Source organism: Vipera berus (genome assembly GCF_964194415.1).
Source record: "Vipera berus genome assembly, chromosome: 1".
In the NCBI taxonomy this organism is placed as follows: Eukaryota; Metazoa; Chordata; class Lepidosauria; order Squamata; family Viperidae; genus Vipera; species Vipera berus.
The window spans coordinates 173434492-173451422 of NC_138202.1; the positions used below are offsets into that span (position 1 = coordinate 173434492).

The 16931-nt window shown below is 35.5% G+C and overlaps 1 protein-coding gene across 1 annotated transcript in view; it reads right to left on the reverse strand.

Moving 5' to 3' along the window:
* Positions 1 to 16931, reverse strand: part of HECW2 (HECT, C2 and WW domain containing E3 ubiquitin protein ligase 2) — a gene marked incomplete at its 5' end in the record, with an annotated part of 120359 nt that overhangs the window by 87541 nt on the left and 15887 nt on the right. Inside the window, one exon of the mRNA XM_081314529.1 lies at positions 1283 to 1390. Coding sequence (XP_081170655.1) covers positions 1283 to 1390 — 108 coding nt within the window. The remainder of the gene's footprint in view (positions 1 to 1282; positions 1391 to 16931) is intronic.

Genomic DNA, 16931 nt, shown 5'->3' on the forward strand with positions numbered 1-16931 from the left:
AGTACTTGGTTCCAGTACGCGTGATGAATACCAGAAATGATGAATACTAAACAATTTGTTCCCATCAGGAATAATATAATGAGTCACAGGGCAGCTGACACTGATAAGTTCTAATTTGTGGGTTGAGTACCAAACAAACAATGAGTACCTGGACAACATTTTTGCATCAAAATGTGTTGAGTATTAAATTGGATGTGTTTCAAAGTAACTGAGTATTGAATTTATCAGATTTGAATACTCTAATTCAGTGTTTTTCAACCTTTTTTGGGCAAAGGCACACTTGTTTCATGAAAAAAATCACGAGGCACTCCACCATTAGAAAATGTTAAAAAAATTAACTCTGTGCCTATATTGACTATATATAAAGTAATTCTCTTGAATAGGAATCAAATAAACACAAAGAAAGTATTTTATAATTACTTTTCAATTTTTCCCACGGCACACCAGGCAACATCTCGCGGCACACTAGTGTGCCGCGGAACAGTGGTTGAAAAACACTGCTCTAATTTTACAAAGAAAAAGCCATCCTGCTTGAAACAGCTTATATTTTTAATGCTACCTTCATAATTATTAGATCCTTGGTTAGGACTTGAGTTAATATGTTTCCACCCATCTTATGTATCTAATTGTAGATATAATGATAATAATTACAATAAAAATAACAACAATAATAACAACAACAACAATAATAATTTGTTCTGACAATTCACACTTGTTCAAGCTCTAGGATAGTTAACAAGAACTGTAAAGCAAGTAAGATAAAAATATGAACAAGATGTTAACAGATTTCTTGATACTTTCACAATTTAGCTGAACCTAAAACAAGAAATGCAAGCAATTTAAAGAACAAAAGTTAATGTATGAATTGGAATGCAGATATGACAGAATGAAGGATATAGTTAGCAAGAATATCTAAGTTTGCAGAGTTGAAGTACAAGGCATAACCTAGACTTACTTTAATTTCATTTTCTGTTTCCTTATCTGCTTGATCCAGTTCCTTTTGCTTACTACTTCTTTCCCTTTTTCTGCAGTTTTAATAACACTACTTGCCTCAAAATTGAATAAGTTAATTCATATATGTAGGAATTCACTGCTTATCTACCAATATTTCTTCATCAACATTTTATATTGCCATTGTCTCTTGCCTGATAAGATTTTGAGAGGATATAAATTCTAGGGAATACTAAAATGTTTCAGAAACTCGTTGCAAAGATTCCAAGGATTCCTCTAGAAATGAGTTGTTCACATATATACATACATTCTGTGTTATCAGAAGACTTACGTTCCATGAAATAGGGACCAGGTTCAATTCGCCATATGATCTGCCCTTTCTGTGTTCCAGTTACACCACGGTTTTTGGAATCCCAGAAATTTGCTGGTGAGTTCTCATCTGAAAGGGAGAAAAATCTATTAAAATATTACATCTATATCTTAGTGCTAGGGAAATTAATCCATGTGACACAACTGAAAGTTTGAAACTTTTTCAGCTACAGATTGCAGTGGATGAATGATGAAACTTCCGTAAAGAGTTAAAACAGTAAAATCAATATTGAAATAAATGAATAAATAAATAAGTATAATTTTTGCATTTCAAGGATAATGCTGAGTGCCTCTCTCTCTCTTTCTATTGAAGTAACAACAGGCAAGTTCTCAATTAAGATTTAATTAATCTCATTTCTCTGAAACCATTTCTATTCATTCTCAGTCATTTGGACAAATGAAATTGTTGTTTTTCCCCTGAAAAAAAATACCATTGCACAAAGGATTTCCCTTTGACAAAACTCAAAATGAATAATGTAGCAAATGTAATGGAATCCTTCAGTTTTTAGCTAGAGGAAGGAAATATTTATATTATTACCACTTGCCATAGTGACTCTGAGTGACTAACAACCCTCTACAAACAACAATCAACAAAACTAAAATAAAAAGCAAAATGCATTCTGGTCAGCTATAACATCAAGAAGAGCCTTGGTGGAGCAGTGGGCTGATGCCTCCTTAAGTAACACCAGCTGCCTGCAATTAGTGCAGGTTCGCATCCCACCAGGCTCAAGGTTGACTCAGCCTTCCATCCTTCCGAGGTAGGTAAAATGAGGACCCAGATTGTTGGGGGCAATAAGCTGACTTTGTAATAATGCCGCTTGGGGTGTGTGTGAAAGCCCTAACAAGCAGGCATATACATAGAATGAAGGCTACTGCTAAGCTTGTAAGCCGCCCTGAGTCTTCGGAGAAGGGCGGGATATAAATGTAATAAAAATAAAAATAAATAAATAAATAAATAAATAAATAATCTATCCCCAAGAAAGGCACATCTAACATTCCAATCCAAATGAAAAAGGGTTTTAATGTTTTCTAAAAAAAAAAACAGGTTTTGGGTTCAATAAAGTCTTGGTGAGGGTCACTCCAGAGGATATATGCTCTTTTCCAAGTTAGATTTCTTAGATCTAACTAAATGATATTGGCACAACAGAGTCTGGGGCATGCCCAGCCTGTGGAAGGGATTATATAACTGAGATAGGCAATCCTGCAAATAACCCAGTCTTGTGTCATGTAAAGCTTTATAAATGATAATCAGCACCCTGATTTGCACGTTGTAGCCTATAGGGAGATAGTAAGCTTGCAAAGCAGTGACGTTTCACGGGCATGCCATAGTATGTCCATAACTACCCATGACACTGCTTTCTAGGCCAATTACCGCTTCTGAGTGGTCACATAAAGCACACAATGCTGTAATCCAGCTGGGAGATGAATAAGGCATCAGTGATCACAAGTAGAGCCTTCTGGTTTATGAACAGGCACAATTAGCATATCATTTGAAGTTGTGCAAAGGCCCTCCTGGCCATAGCTGCCACCTGCTCTCCAACAAGAGCCAAGAAGAGCCCTAAATGTCAAAACGCTTTTGGGCAGGGTAGTAAAGCGTCCTTCTTAGATATGACAAAGCAGAAGCTTGTGAAATGTTTCACTAAAGGCATAATCGCACTTCAGCATTAGACGGTAAATCCCTCTGCCCTGACAAGGGCCAGCAACAGCAACCGTTTTCTAGGTTGAAGCTCCAGAAAAACGCATCAAAAATAGTAACAGAATGCATGCTTAGTCATTAGAAGCTTATTACGGTACTTACTATATGTACCTTTCAAGATAGGAGCTCCCCGCTAGCCCATAATCTTTTCTAAATCATAACAAAGGTGTTGATTAAAAGATTAAATTGTTCCAACCTTTGACTAGTTGGGAAAAAAATATATTTTCTACTGTTTTTCCCTAAGGAAGACTTAGGAAAGTCTTACTGAGTAGGCTTGGAAACCATATCTTTCTGCAAAAGATCTCCATTATATCTGTCATACTAGTTTTATGAGCTGTATAAAGGGGATTTTAATACATGGATCACGGCAGGAACAATGATGTCATCATCTACTAAAATGCCTGATAGTGAATAGATTTCCAGAAAGTAAATGAGGTGAGCCTTTCAAGTTTTTCTATTATTGTTGCAGATTGACATCCAGGAAGTCAAGGAATGGAAAAAGTAAACACAGCAGAGACTCTTTGTGGTTCCTTCTCATTGCTGGGCATAAATATTAAGACACTTTTATATTTATCTTAAAAATTAAATGTTGCATTTGACTTCTGAAAGTGGTATATTAAGGTTTACTGAATTTTAAAATTTGTACCTATTGCAGACAAGTAAAGTTCACCAGAGATTATTCCCGGAAACTGCACTTGATAGTTGCTTTGTTTTTAGATAACTGAGATTTATGATGCTCTGCTGTATTGGATGGTAAGACTCTGCCCTTGTGATTCCAGAGAGGTAGAAACCACAGAGCACATGGTTCTTCTCTCCCAGATCCCGGCACCAGCATGTTTTCAATGTCTTATTATAAGAGATCTATTTGATGAGTTTTTCTTGTCATGGTTAAAGAATGGTTTGTCTATCGAATAAAGCCATTTGAAATTTGAGAATATAACTACAGCATGTGTAATCTCTGAATTATAGTCAGTAGTTTTGTGGCATCTGTGAAATCATCCATATAACATAATAAGTTGGGGGGAAAACACAAGTTCAATATGCAATTAGAACTGGATAAGCAAATTCACCAGCAAGGATCCTCCAAGAATTAAACTCTGGTTCAGTCCATATTATAGACTATTATTTTTCACAGTAGTAAGAACTTCCTTATAACATTTTGGCTTCAACATAAATAGCCTTTTGCAATTTATGTAATCCAAGTAGGATTAAACACTAATTAAATTGATTTCCTTCTTCCAGTCATTACCTCCACTGCTATTAAGTCTAATGCTGCGAATAAGATGGACACCATTTCTGTTCCCAATGGAATAAAATGAATGTGGGGGAGAGAACTTCATTTAATTTGCTATAGAAAAAAAACAATTAGGAACAAGACTTTTTAAACTTTAACACACATAAGCATTAAGAGACAGGAAAAGGAAACAACCGCTCTTGTATCACAGTTCTACTGTGCTTTTTTAGCTATACAGCTGGTATATTACAGTTGTAAAATGAATGAATGCATAATTAATCAATTCCTAAGAGAAAAGTGGTCCACTCTTCTTGAAAAGTATTCTCCATACAGATTCTTCTTCAAGGCAAACACTACCACCACCCTACCATATTAATTGAGCCATAATTTCAGTAAGTAAAACTACATTGTTTTTTACATTTGGACTCATTCTAGCAACTATAAGTGAAAGTTCAAAATAAATGCTTTCATAACATCATCCCATATTCAGAAATAAGGCAGAAGTAAGAATCACAGAACCAAAGAAAGAACCACATAAATATAGCCTAACTTTATTAAATATATATCTGTCTTATAGCAAAGTCAAGACAAGGAAAAAGAATAATTACAAATGAATAAAATTTGACCTGGAATGGAGCTGTGAGATTTTAGAGTTCTGATTCTCACTTTCACTATGCAATATTTATTATTTTCTATTGGGGAAGCCCCAGGACTCCATCATCCCATAGTTGCTATCCTATATTTTTTTCTAGATTTCTTTCACTTTGTTCAGTTCACACAAAAAAAAATTTAAAGGAAAAACAGAGCAACACTAGTAGTATATTTTTTCTATAAATGATTCTCAAAACCTATTTGTTACAATTCACTACATCTTGTAGTGTACATTATATAGATACCGCTACAAAATCATAATTCAATATTAATTTTAAAAAACAAATCTGTCTAGTAACTACTACTGAACATGTTGCTAAAATGATGTCACAAATGTGATTATAATCATTTAAAAATATAATATGAATTATCAGGTTCTTATTGGAAGTCCAGCTATTATGATATCATGTCACCCTTTCATTTAAAAAAATTCCTCTACATACATTTTTCCTATGCTTTCTAAGGAAAACCCATTTTAAGTGAATAGTTTCATAACTCTTTAAGATCAAAGGGTGAGTACAGAGTACATGAGAATATGCACATAGCACTATCTACAAGCCCTTAAAGCAGTTGAATTTTGTTTTCTGAGCGGTTGTCTTCCACAGCTATTGGATAGTCATAGGAAAAGACTATGAATACGTACACAGAGGCACTTTTTTCCTTTCAAATCTTCTCCACATCCCTACTTTATCTTTAGCTGTAAATAAGTTCCAGAATCTAAAAGACTTCTGAATAGGCATGCCTAGAACTATGCCGTTAAGTTTCTTTTAACAGCATTCTTCTGTTCTTTTTCTGCCTTACCTGATTTATCCTGTGTTGGGGGTATTGTGCGCCAAGACCTTGGTTCCATTCATGTCAGATTAATTATCTGGACCTAGCAAGGGAGTCTTTTCTTTATGGTTTCTGTTATCCGTATGACAGTTCTTTTCTCCATTTTGAATACAGTTGACTTCTTGAAAAAGGAAACTCGGTACTGTGTTGAACCATCCCTGGCTTCATGATGAGTTCACTGGAGAAGTACTTTTGCATTTGTCATCTTCCTTTGGCTGTCAGATTCAGAGTTCTTAAGGAGGTTTTTTGGAATACTAAAGAACTGTTGTTGCAACTACCGAACTAACTGCTTTTTGTGCTCTAAAACACAGATGAAGTATTTTGTCCTTCAGATAAGTTTATTTGTAGCCACTCCCATTTGAAGGACACAGGATACAAAGTCTCCAGCCTCCCTCAACTTCCTTCCTTTACTGTTTTCCATGGAAGAGTTTGGGAGAATTAATAAACAGGATTTTTTTTAAAAAAAAAATTGTAAATGATAACTGCATTAGTCAGAGAAAGCAACAAATGAACCATCAATCTTTTATATTAATTGCATCATTGCTTTGATACTAGAGAAGTAATGTAATTCTGATTTTGCTGGCTGGTAAATTTCTCAACGGTTTTAGTGTGCAGACATGTAAACAGATTAGCAAATAGAATGTCTCTATTTTAGCAAGATCTTGGCCTATACATGGTTTCTCACTGACACTGCCTAACTGAAGTAAAATCCTGTCAAGGCAAGAGACATTATGAGATATACACATTTTATGTTTCAAAGATATCCATTTTGGCTGCAGTAGAAAAAGAAATGAATCTGTAATATCTGAAACATCTGGTGATCATTAAGGTCCCTAAAATACTCAAATGCTCCATCAAAGTAATTTCACTGGAAATATTTTAAAGAAGAAAAAGCAAAGAGCTTGAATTTTCTGTTTCCCCAACCCATCAGTGAGCCAGATTTCCCAACCGGGGGTGTGAGATGATATTCCAGGAGGTGCAAAAACTTGGGTTTTCAAAATTATAGTGTATATGCATAATTCGTTGCCGTTATTGCAAACTTTTGTAAGGGGTGCAAGAATATATCAGAAGCGTTCTAGGAGTGCGGGGTATAGAAAAGGTTGGGAGCTGCGGCTGTAGACCAACTGGGAGATCAACAGCTGTGGGCCAGTTGGCCAAAATCATCATTTTGTCCAATTAAATCTACCAAGGAGTAACTGCCACAAGTCCCACACTTTGGGGAGGTTTGGTGGTGGGATGGGGCTAAGACAGACATGTCAAACACAAGGCCGGGGGGCCGGATCCGGCCCGCGAAGTGGTTTCATGTGGCCTGCGAAGCCATCCTGGAAACAGTGAGGGAACGGCCCCCACTGCCTTGGCCCTGGCCCAGAGACCCTCCTCCTGCCAGAGACCCTCAGATCTGTCCCACTCCTGCCCAGGCCCCCATAGGCACCCTTGATGCGAATGATGTAGAGCTGGCCATGCCCACCCAGTAGGCCATTCGCACTCTAGCCACGCCCACCCAGTAGGCCACGCCCAGCCTGGCCATATCCACCCGGCCCCCTGAGGGCAACCGCAATGCTGATGCGGCCCTCAATGAAATTGAGTTTGACACCCCTGGGCTAAGACAAGGAGGTGCTGCTCTCTGTAGCAGTGCCTCTCTATAAATTTCAGGCTGGCTCTTAGTCATTCAGAAACTTTTGAAGACTGAGCTGTTCCAGACAGTCTTCCCCTATTTTAATGTTGCTATTTTTAATCTTAATCCTGACTTATTTTTATCCTGTATGGTTTCACTTCTGTAGAGTTGTTTTTATCTCTGTTACTGTGGATGTTTTAATTAGTTCACTTCCTATGTTAAGCCAAGAATCTTTTTGATTGTGGTGGCATAGAAATATGTTTAATTAATGCTGTAAATAGTTCTCAACTTGCAAAGTCTTGAGCCATGCTCCTTAAGAAAAGTACCAGCTAACAAGATGCTAACAAGGGATAACAAGCCTAGCATTCTATAAGATCTTAATATATCAAGAAAAGAAGAGGCTTAGAGCAGTGTTTCTCAACCTAAATAACTTTTAAGATGTGTGGACTTTAACCCCCAGAATTCCCCAGCCAACATGCTACATGCCATCAAAATTCAGATCAAGTGCCTTTGAAATTGAACATTCACAGAACAATAAAACACAAGTATAAAATTTAAAGGTGCAAAAAAATTAAAAAAAATAATAATGAGAAAAGGGTATCAATTGGATTCTTCAAATCTTAGCTATTGCTAGAAACTTTATAGCTTCTTTCCAAGTTAGATCTCGTAGAAGGAACATCGTAATTTCTTGATCAGATAGCTAACTTTTCTAATACTTAGGTTTATGAGTGCCAGACAACATGTGTGTTATATGTGTTATTGACTCAACCTCTGCTCTATTCCAGAAACTGATATCTTTGCCTATGATTTTCAATATATGCAAATGAAAGTTAAAAAAAACTAGGCATGTAGAAAGGCCCACTTGGGTTACAAATAAAAAGACTGCATCATCCACATATGAAAGAATCGAAATAGGACTATAGGTGAGTGTAGGAAGGAGAAATTTTGGCTTAGAAAGGACCACAATAATGTCATTTAAATAAAAAATAAACTATATCATGGGACTTGAATATAGCCCTTATTCTGTTTGAAGATGGGAATGGTGAGGACACCGTTAAAATTGGCTCTAATCTGCACGGCAGAATTTTGATGTAACAAAATGATCAACCTGAGAAAGCAATGATCAATGGATATTATGACTAATTTCCTCCACTGTCTCTACACAGCGAGTTAATAAATGGCTTAAATCAATAAGGGTGACATAAAGAGTGCTCCTGGAAGGGCTAAAATATTAAATATAAAAGGAATAAAACTGTATGTTGATCAATGGTGGGATATCCTAAAACCTGCTTGTATTCTCTGAATACATCCAATCTAAAAATTAATGGTACAGAAATTGAGCATAGATTTTGCTAATTATTGATTATAAGCTGAGTAGTAGGTTGACAGGATTTTTGCTATCACCTTTGTCACCAAGTGACAAAATTAGTGGACCAGAGGAATGTTGTGGATATCATTTACTTGGACTTCAGTAAGGCATTTGATAAAGTAGATCACAACCTACTACTTGATAAGATAGAAAAATGTGGGTTAGACAGCATCACCACCAGATGGATTCGTAGCTGGCTGACAGGCCGTTTTCAGCGTGTGGTCCTCAATGGAACTCCATCTATATGGAAGAAAGGGTGCAGTGGGGTGCCCCAGGGCTCTGTTCTGGGCCCAGTGCCCTTCAACATCTTCATCAACAATTTGGACAAGGGGATAGATGGGGAAATTTGCAAATGACACCAAGCTGGCAGGAATAACCAATACTCCAGAAGATAGGCTTAAGATACAGGAGGATCTGGACAGACTTGAACACTGGGCGCTATCTAACAAAATGAAATTCAATGGTGAAAAAAAGTAAGGTTCTACATTTCGGCAGGAAAAACCAAATGGACAGGTATAGTATAGGTGGTAGCTTGCTCAATAGTAGTGACTATGAGAGGGATCTTGGAGTCCTAGTGGACAATCACTTAAATATGAGCCAGCAGTGTGCTGCAGCTGTCAAAAAAGCCAACACAGTGTTAGGCTGCATTAACAGAGGGATAGAATCAAGATCACGTGAAGTATTAATACCACTTTATAATGCCTTGGCAAGGCCACACCTGGAATACTGCATCCAGTTTTGGTCACCACGATGTAAAAAAGATGTTGAGACTCTAGAAAGAGTACAGAGAAGAACAACAAAGATGATTAGGGGACTGGAGGCTAAAACATATAAGGAACAGTTGATGGAATTGGGTATGTGTAGTTTAACGAAGAGAAGGGCGAGGGGTGACATGATAGCAGTGTTCCAATATCTCAGGAGCTGCCACAAAGAAAGAAGCTATTCTCCAAAGCACCTGAAAGCAGGACAAGAAGCAACGGATGGAAACTAATCAAGGAGAGAAGCAATCTAGAACTAAGGAGAAACTTCCTGACAGTTAGAACAATTAACCAGTGGAACAACCTGCCTCCAGAAGTGGTGAATGCTCCAACACTGGAAGTTTTTAAGAAGAGACTGGACAGCCATTTGTCTGAAATGGCATAGGGTTTCCTGCCTGAGCAGGGGGTTGGACTAGATGACCTCCAAGGTCCCTTCCAATTTCTTCTTTCTTCTTCTTCTTCTTCTTCTTCTTCTTCTTCTTATTATTATTATTATTATTATTATTATTATTATTATTATTATTATTATTATTATTATTATTCCATCTTTTTTTAACTGTACTGACAAAAAAACCACAAAGTAATTGTGTAATGCATTGTATTGGTAAGCTCTCTGCTGGAAGCACTCTGGAGGAAATAATCTTATTTTTAACCATATTATTAAAAGATAACATACTGTGTCATTTCTGTTTACTATTTGAACTGATAAATGTCTAATTGTAACATACATCAAGCCATAATTTATTCCTTGTTTTGCCTGCTGAATGGGGGTATTATTGTTATTTTTCCTCTGATATTCTATGTAGCCAAAGAAATTTCTTCTCAGAAAATCTGGGGACTCACCAGCATAATAAACCAAGAGGAGTATCTCTTCTCAGCAGGCACGTGGGATCTTTTGTATTCAAGGTTTTCAAGGAAAAAATTAAGAATTTCTATTAAGATGTAATATTATTTCACAGATTTACTTCAGAAATAACAAAACTTATTCTGCTGATTTATGTTTTTGTTTAAGCTGGGCACACACTGGATAAGCAAATTTTGGCATTTTGAGGACAATTCTTTTCCTCCTTCCAACTAAATAGTTGCATTCCTTGAAAGGTTATACCTCTGTTAACATTACATTTTAAAATATGCTGGCAGACAATATATGGCATTCTTTACACCAATTCACTAAAATGCTGCAACTGGACACCACATGGTAATTATACCTCCTACCTTCCTCAGCATTTCCATGGGTTTATATTTCACATCATTCTTAGCTGTCTAAAAAGCTAGGGCAAATCTATATCCAGTTAATTCTATTTCCTGCCTCTGTGCAATTTTCAATCTGCATTGTGACATAATAATCTTGACCGTGTTATTCCTTCCTCCTTCATCTTTCTTTTCTTGCGTCCTTTCAGTGATTAGCTGAAAGATATAACTTAAAAAGAGAGACAGACAAAATAATTTGATGTAAGAATTAAAGGCAACATAGTAGAAAATGGGGGAACAAGAAAATTGCAGAGGCTTGACCTGACCACAGCTAGGAATCAAGATCTCAAAAGCATACACACACACACGCAAAAGTTAAAAAAACATCAGGCAAATATTAGCAGCAGAGATGGTTTCAACAAAATTATGTTTCCTTATCCTTTAAACCGACTGCTAAAGACTGGGAACTGATGTAATTGACAAATAATTTGTTTATGGATTATTGCCAGATACTTATTTTAAATAAGACATTAGTAGGTATGCCTTCTTTTAGAACACCATTTTTACTTAAAGGATAATAGCTGCCTCTGAATTCAAACATAAGCACAACTTCAAAATAAATTATCCTAAAATTAAGGGGTTTATTTTCACATTAAAGAAAAATGCACTATACTAACAATGCAGCATCCCATTTTTAGTGTTCCTTTAATGTAGGAATTCTAACCAACAGAAGCATGAAATCTAATTGTGTAGTGGCCAAAACTAAAAGAAGGAAGTTGAGTTATACTCCATCAATATATTCAGTTATAAAATGCAGTAGAAAAATACCAAATGAAATCAGATCAGACCATACAATAATTCTAAATTTGTCCCTAGATGTTATGCATGACTCCACATAAATCGCCCTGAGTAAAAAAAACATGTTCAAAGGAATTGCCCAAATGTCTCTGAGAGCCGAAATACCTATTATGAAGCTAGGATAACAGGCTTCCTGGAAGACTCTGGCCTCTATGATCATAAATTATTCTGGCATGAAAAACTTCCTACCAATATTAGCTGTCATTCTTGAAGTGGTTGTGTTGCAATGGCAATGATCCAAGCCAGAGATCAATGTAATGTCATGGTTCCGACAGAGACAAATAAAGCTCCGAGACCTGGAAATTTCTCAAAGAACATGTTTATTAGTTACGTCAAAAGTGAAACCAAGTCTGAAGACACACGTAACAATTCCCCAATACAAAGTTAAGAAATCCCACCTCTAAAGCTATGCAAGGAACTACATTCCCCAATACATCTTCTTGGCGGTCTTTGCACAAAACGCCCAGCCAGCAGTCTTGGGAGCAGCCGATGATCTTGGTTCCCATGGGACAAAAGAATATTTTGACTAGCCAAGCACCTGGCAATCCCCCCTCCCCCCTTCAATGTGTCAAGCAAAAATGAATAGGGAAAATGGCCACAGCCATACTCATTTTCCAAGTTGACATGTAACTTCAATGTAATGTGCTGAATGTAGATTAAAGAAGATTAGATCCCAACTATTGAATTGATAATTATTGTACCTGTTATTCCTAAATTTATTTCGTTTACTCAAAGTCCTAGTGCTATACGTCCCAAAGAGAAATATGCCCTTCTTACTATTATTACTTAGGGACCTAGAGAAAGCATTCAATTTCCAAATTTAAATCTGGATTTTTAATTGATGACAATTTCATTTTTTTTATATATTTCAAGGGTAAGGAACTTTTAGTCTGAGGGGCTTTTAAATCTACCTGCAAGGCAATAATTAGAGGCCACCATATCTAACTACACATACCTGGATGAGCACTAGATGGCAGCAGTAGGGTTAGAGTTCTGTATCTCTTTGTTAGCCTTAGGTGATTATCCAGAGTTTTAAGACCCAGGCATGGCAGACAAGGAAAGGTTTAAAAGAGACCTTCTGCTCCTTTCTAGTAACCCTTTTTGGGAAATTCCTCAAATCAGTATTCTTCTACAGTGTCCCCTATTTCCCATCTCCTTGGAAGTAATCTTTCAGGAGAATTCCATCCTCTCCTGGAGAATAACTAGGTCTATTTATCCTAGAGACTAACAATTTCAAATCCAAATAAGATCATTCTTTATTACAGTCATAGACAGCGTACCTACAATACAAAAAAGCTTATTAGTCTGAAAACTCAAATAATAGACACTTTAGCAGAAAGGGAAATTCCGTAAGAGAGAAGCAGTACACGTTTTTTTGTTGTTGTTTTTAAAAAAAGTATTATTGTATTAGAGCAAAAATTAGATGTAATTGACTGACATGAATGTGGCCACGGCAACACAAAAATAAGACATTTTTGCATTCCATTGGAATGCCTACATGTTTTTATTTTTGTACTGTAATATTTAATTAATATATATCTAAAGAATTGTGTTTAATATTTTTCATTGGCTATTTTCATCATACTGGAAGCGATTACCATATTTTCCAGAGAAATATCATTTTGAACAGTGAGAATTCAAATAATGCAACCATTTTGTGGGATTCATTAAGGGTATTAATTGAGACTTACTATTAAATATCTGCTCAGACATATTTTCTTAAAGTTAAACATACAAGGACAAACTGAGAGGGTTAAGTAAGTGTTAATTTCTAGCTCTATGACCCTCCACTCTTTCCATGTGTCCACATAAATCTGAACTTACTAAGATTTTGGGGAGGGTAAGTACATTGTGAACTATAGATTGTACTTTTATCATTGGAGCCTAAAATTGTACAGCCATGTCCACTGCTGGCTCCTATGCAGCTTATGATCATTTGTAATTTTATATATTTCTTAAGCCTCACAATTTGTCATAGTATTGCTCCAACTGACCATTGCTTTTCATTTTTTATAATATTGATATTATATATCATGATGTTTAAGCGTAAGTTTATAATTAGTTTACATTGCCAAGAATTGCACAATTGTGGTGCTTGTGAAATCTATTAAATAAATCAATAAATAAGGTGTGTAAGTCAGAGATCTTTCTTCCTATACTTGTCCATTTGATTTCTTTTTCCAAAACAGATTTTTTGTTGTGAATTAATGGAAATTTAATCATGAACTCCTAAACATTTCAATTATATTCAATACAGCATCCATTTGGTATTTGACTCTCATAGGAGAAGAAGGAAAACATTTTCCTGGGGCTAGACTTGATAGAGATAAGCAAAATCCCAATTCAGAGGTTGGTTTGAAGATTCGGGAAATACGCAGCAATCTAGGGACTAGTGGAAATTACAGTGGATCTGGATTAGAATTTTGGTTTTATTTTATGGAAAAATACTTGAGCTACCGTGACCCTTTGTTTACTGTCAATCTCTGTGTATTCTATGGTTGGCCACATTCTGCCTTTTCAGAAATGGTTATTCAACTCAGTTTCTTCTTTTTCTCCTTTTTGCTTCTTTCAATTTGCCTCTTTTTCTTTAACCTTGATATATGTAATAAAGATGTGAATTCACATTGATAAAAAGGCTCTCATTCTGAAAAGAATCTAACCTTTAGCACAATCTCCCCCTTCCCCCAAATAGCATGTCTGCCATGCTATTTATCTCCTTCCAAGATGATGATGATGATGATAAAAAAGCCAGTAAGATTTCTCTGAGAAAAAAATGCTCCTCCCAAGAATAGTGATAGATGCAGCCAGGCATTGTGAGGGAAGAATTTAAAATCAACTGGGCCAACCTATCCTAGATCCCTCATTACACACTGCAGATATTTTCAGACCAAAAGGGTTGTTGGGAGTTGGCTGCAATATAGGACTTAATATCCCATTTTTCTATTCCGTAGAAATAGAAAGTGGTGTATATGTTATAGCTACAATATTATGTAAAATAGATTAAATAAATATGCCATGAAAATCTTTTCATAAAAGGTCAGCCATCATCAACAAAAGCAAAACTGGCTTGAAAAGTCAAAGTATTCCACAACTTAGGTACAAATCTAAAGAAGTCTAAAATCACAAAGAAGAAGGTCCCATTTTCTGATCAACATATGTCTATCTTAGGTGAAATGCATTTAGGGAACAGTCATATTGCTAAGGGAAAAGGTAACTCCATTGGCATCCTGGAATTAAACAATTTTGGTCTTGAAAATTATTTAGTAACATTCTGAACTGACTTAACTACAAATCAGCAAATAGTGCAGGCATTGCAGGAAACATATAATACGATTCTAGGAGTGGGTATATATTAATATGTTGATTAAGCATTCTGCACCCACTAAAGATTTTGAAGAGTATTCTATTGTTCCAGGTAGGGTACATTGCTACAGTCCTACCTTGATCCAAAACTGTATCTATGGACATCTTAGTTCCAAAAGAATTCTACTTTATTAAAGATAGCTATATTACTACTCATTGGCAATTCAATTGTTTTCCTATAGTGCCTTTTTTACTGCCAAACATGTTGTCTAGAGATATAATGCATAGCATTAAGCATTTATTTCCACATTAATTTGATTGATGAAAAACACTCATAAATCTGTTATGGATTTTTAGTGCACTGAAGATTGTTGGAGTATATTGTTGAATACACATTCAGTTCATAGGCTACACATTACTCTTATCAACTGGCAAACATGGGAACATTGCATCTCTAGGTATAATCAAATTCTAATTTCCATTATATCTGTCTGCCAAGCATGATGTATGAGCCCCTTAGACATACTGAATTAAAGCCTGATCATATCCAGAATGGCAGGGATTTCCCATTCCAACTTTACATTATAATGCATCTCTATTCCACAGTGCAGCTATCCTAAGAAATATCTTCCAAGTAAAACAATTTGGAAAAAATGGTCTGGAAAAAATACAATTGTTAATTTTATCCCACAAACAAGGTATACTATTTTCCCTGCCAAATCTACACTTAACTTTTTCACCATTATCTTCCTAATAAGGAAGTGCCCACTTAACTCTTTACTGGTCTTTACAGTTAACATAGCATATCATTTACAATGATGTAACTGAACAGAAATTTATTAACTTTCTTTCTTACAAGTCTACTATTCATTTAAAAACATTATTTCATATAATACCCAGTGATCTGAAACAGATTGTTTGGGATAAAAAAATAAACAAAAATGTTATTTGTACTTATAGGGGACTCTTATACAGTCTGATTTCTATTTTTAAAATTTTAAATATTCAAAATCCTATTTGAAAGATCACATGATTTTTTTCTAAATACCCTGCAAGGCACAAATATTTTACCTGCAAAAATAATGCTACATATTAATAAATTCTGGTGTTCTTTTTGAATTTTAAAAGCTGAGAAAAAATATTTTAAATTCAATAAAGCGAGAAAAGCACAATTTATGCTAAAAGCTAATAGAAAAAAGTAAAGTTTTTAATAAAATAAAAATAAATTAAACACATTCTATATAACAAGAATCCAGGTAGCTTTACTAAAAGCTAATATTATGTTAACCTGCAAGTTCCCAGAATTACCAAAATATTAAAATTCCATTCTGGAATTTGAATAATACATTTTTGATAAACTCAAATTGGTATCTTGCTTCTAATTCTGTGCAGTTATTAACCTTTAATGATTTGTATTATATATTGTATACATTATAAGAACAAAAAGTACCAGAGATCAAGTGAAATATTTATATTAATCTGTATTATAAAAATTAAATATCTTAAATTCAATGCAACCAAGCAATTCATCCTTAACCTTCTGGTTTTTTGGGGGGGTGTTGTTTTCCACTTGGTTCATTATCTCAAGAAGGATACGGAATTATTTAGAGCTGAGTGTATGGCACTGTATAGGAATTTTTTTAAAAAGTGATTTGACCTTCTGAATTACAGTAATTGTCCAAGTAAATCTAAAGGTTTCAAGAGATCAGTCCAAATATATGTTGTGCTTTAACCTAAGCTAATCTGAAGTCTGCTACCAAATGATTTATTTCAAGACTCACTTCCTTTGTTATCTATCATGGCTATATATATATAAAAAGTGTTCGAGGAAATAACCCCACACATCCTGAAGGAAAAGCAGGCAGGGGTCATGAAAGATAACTTGGCCTTAATTCTTCTACAGACAAAAAAAAACATAAGCACAAAACAATTCACGTGAACCTATCATATCAGCATGACTGCTCTCACTTGCTGATGTCCACCAAATTCATATAGGCGTGAAAACTGAAATCCCCACGCAGAAAATACATATACAAAACCCCCTCATGCTCATTCTCTCCATTTCTCCTGCTTTCCCAAGTTTAATATGACAGCAAAACCACCTG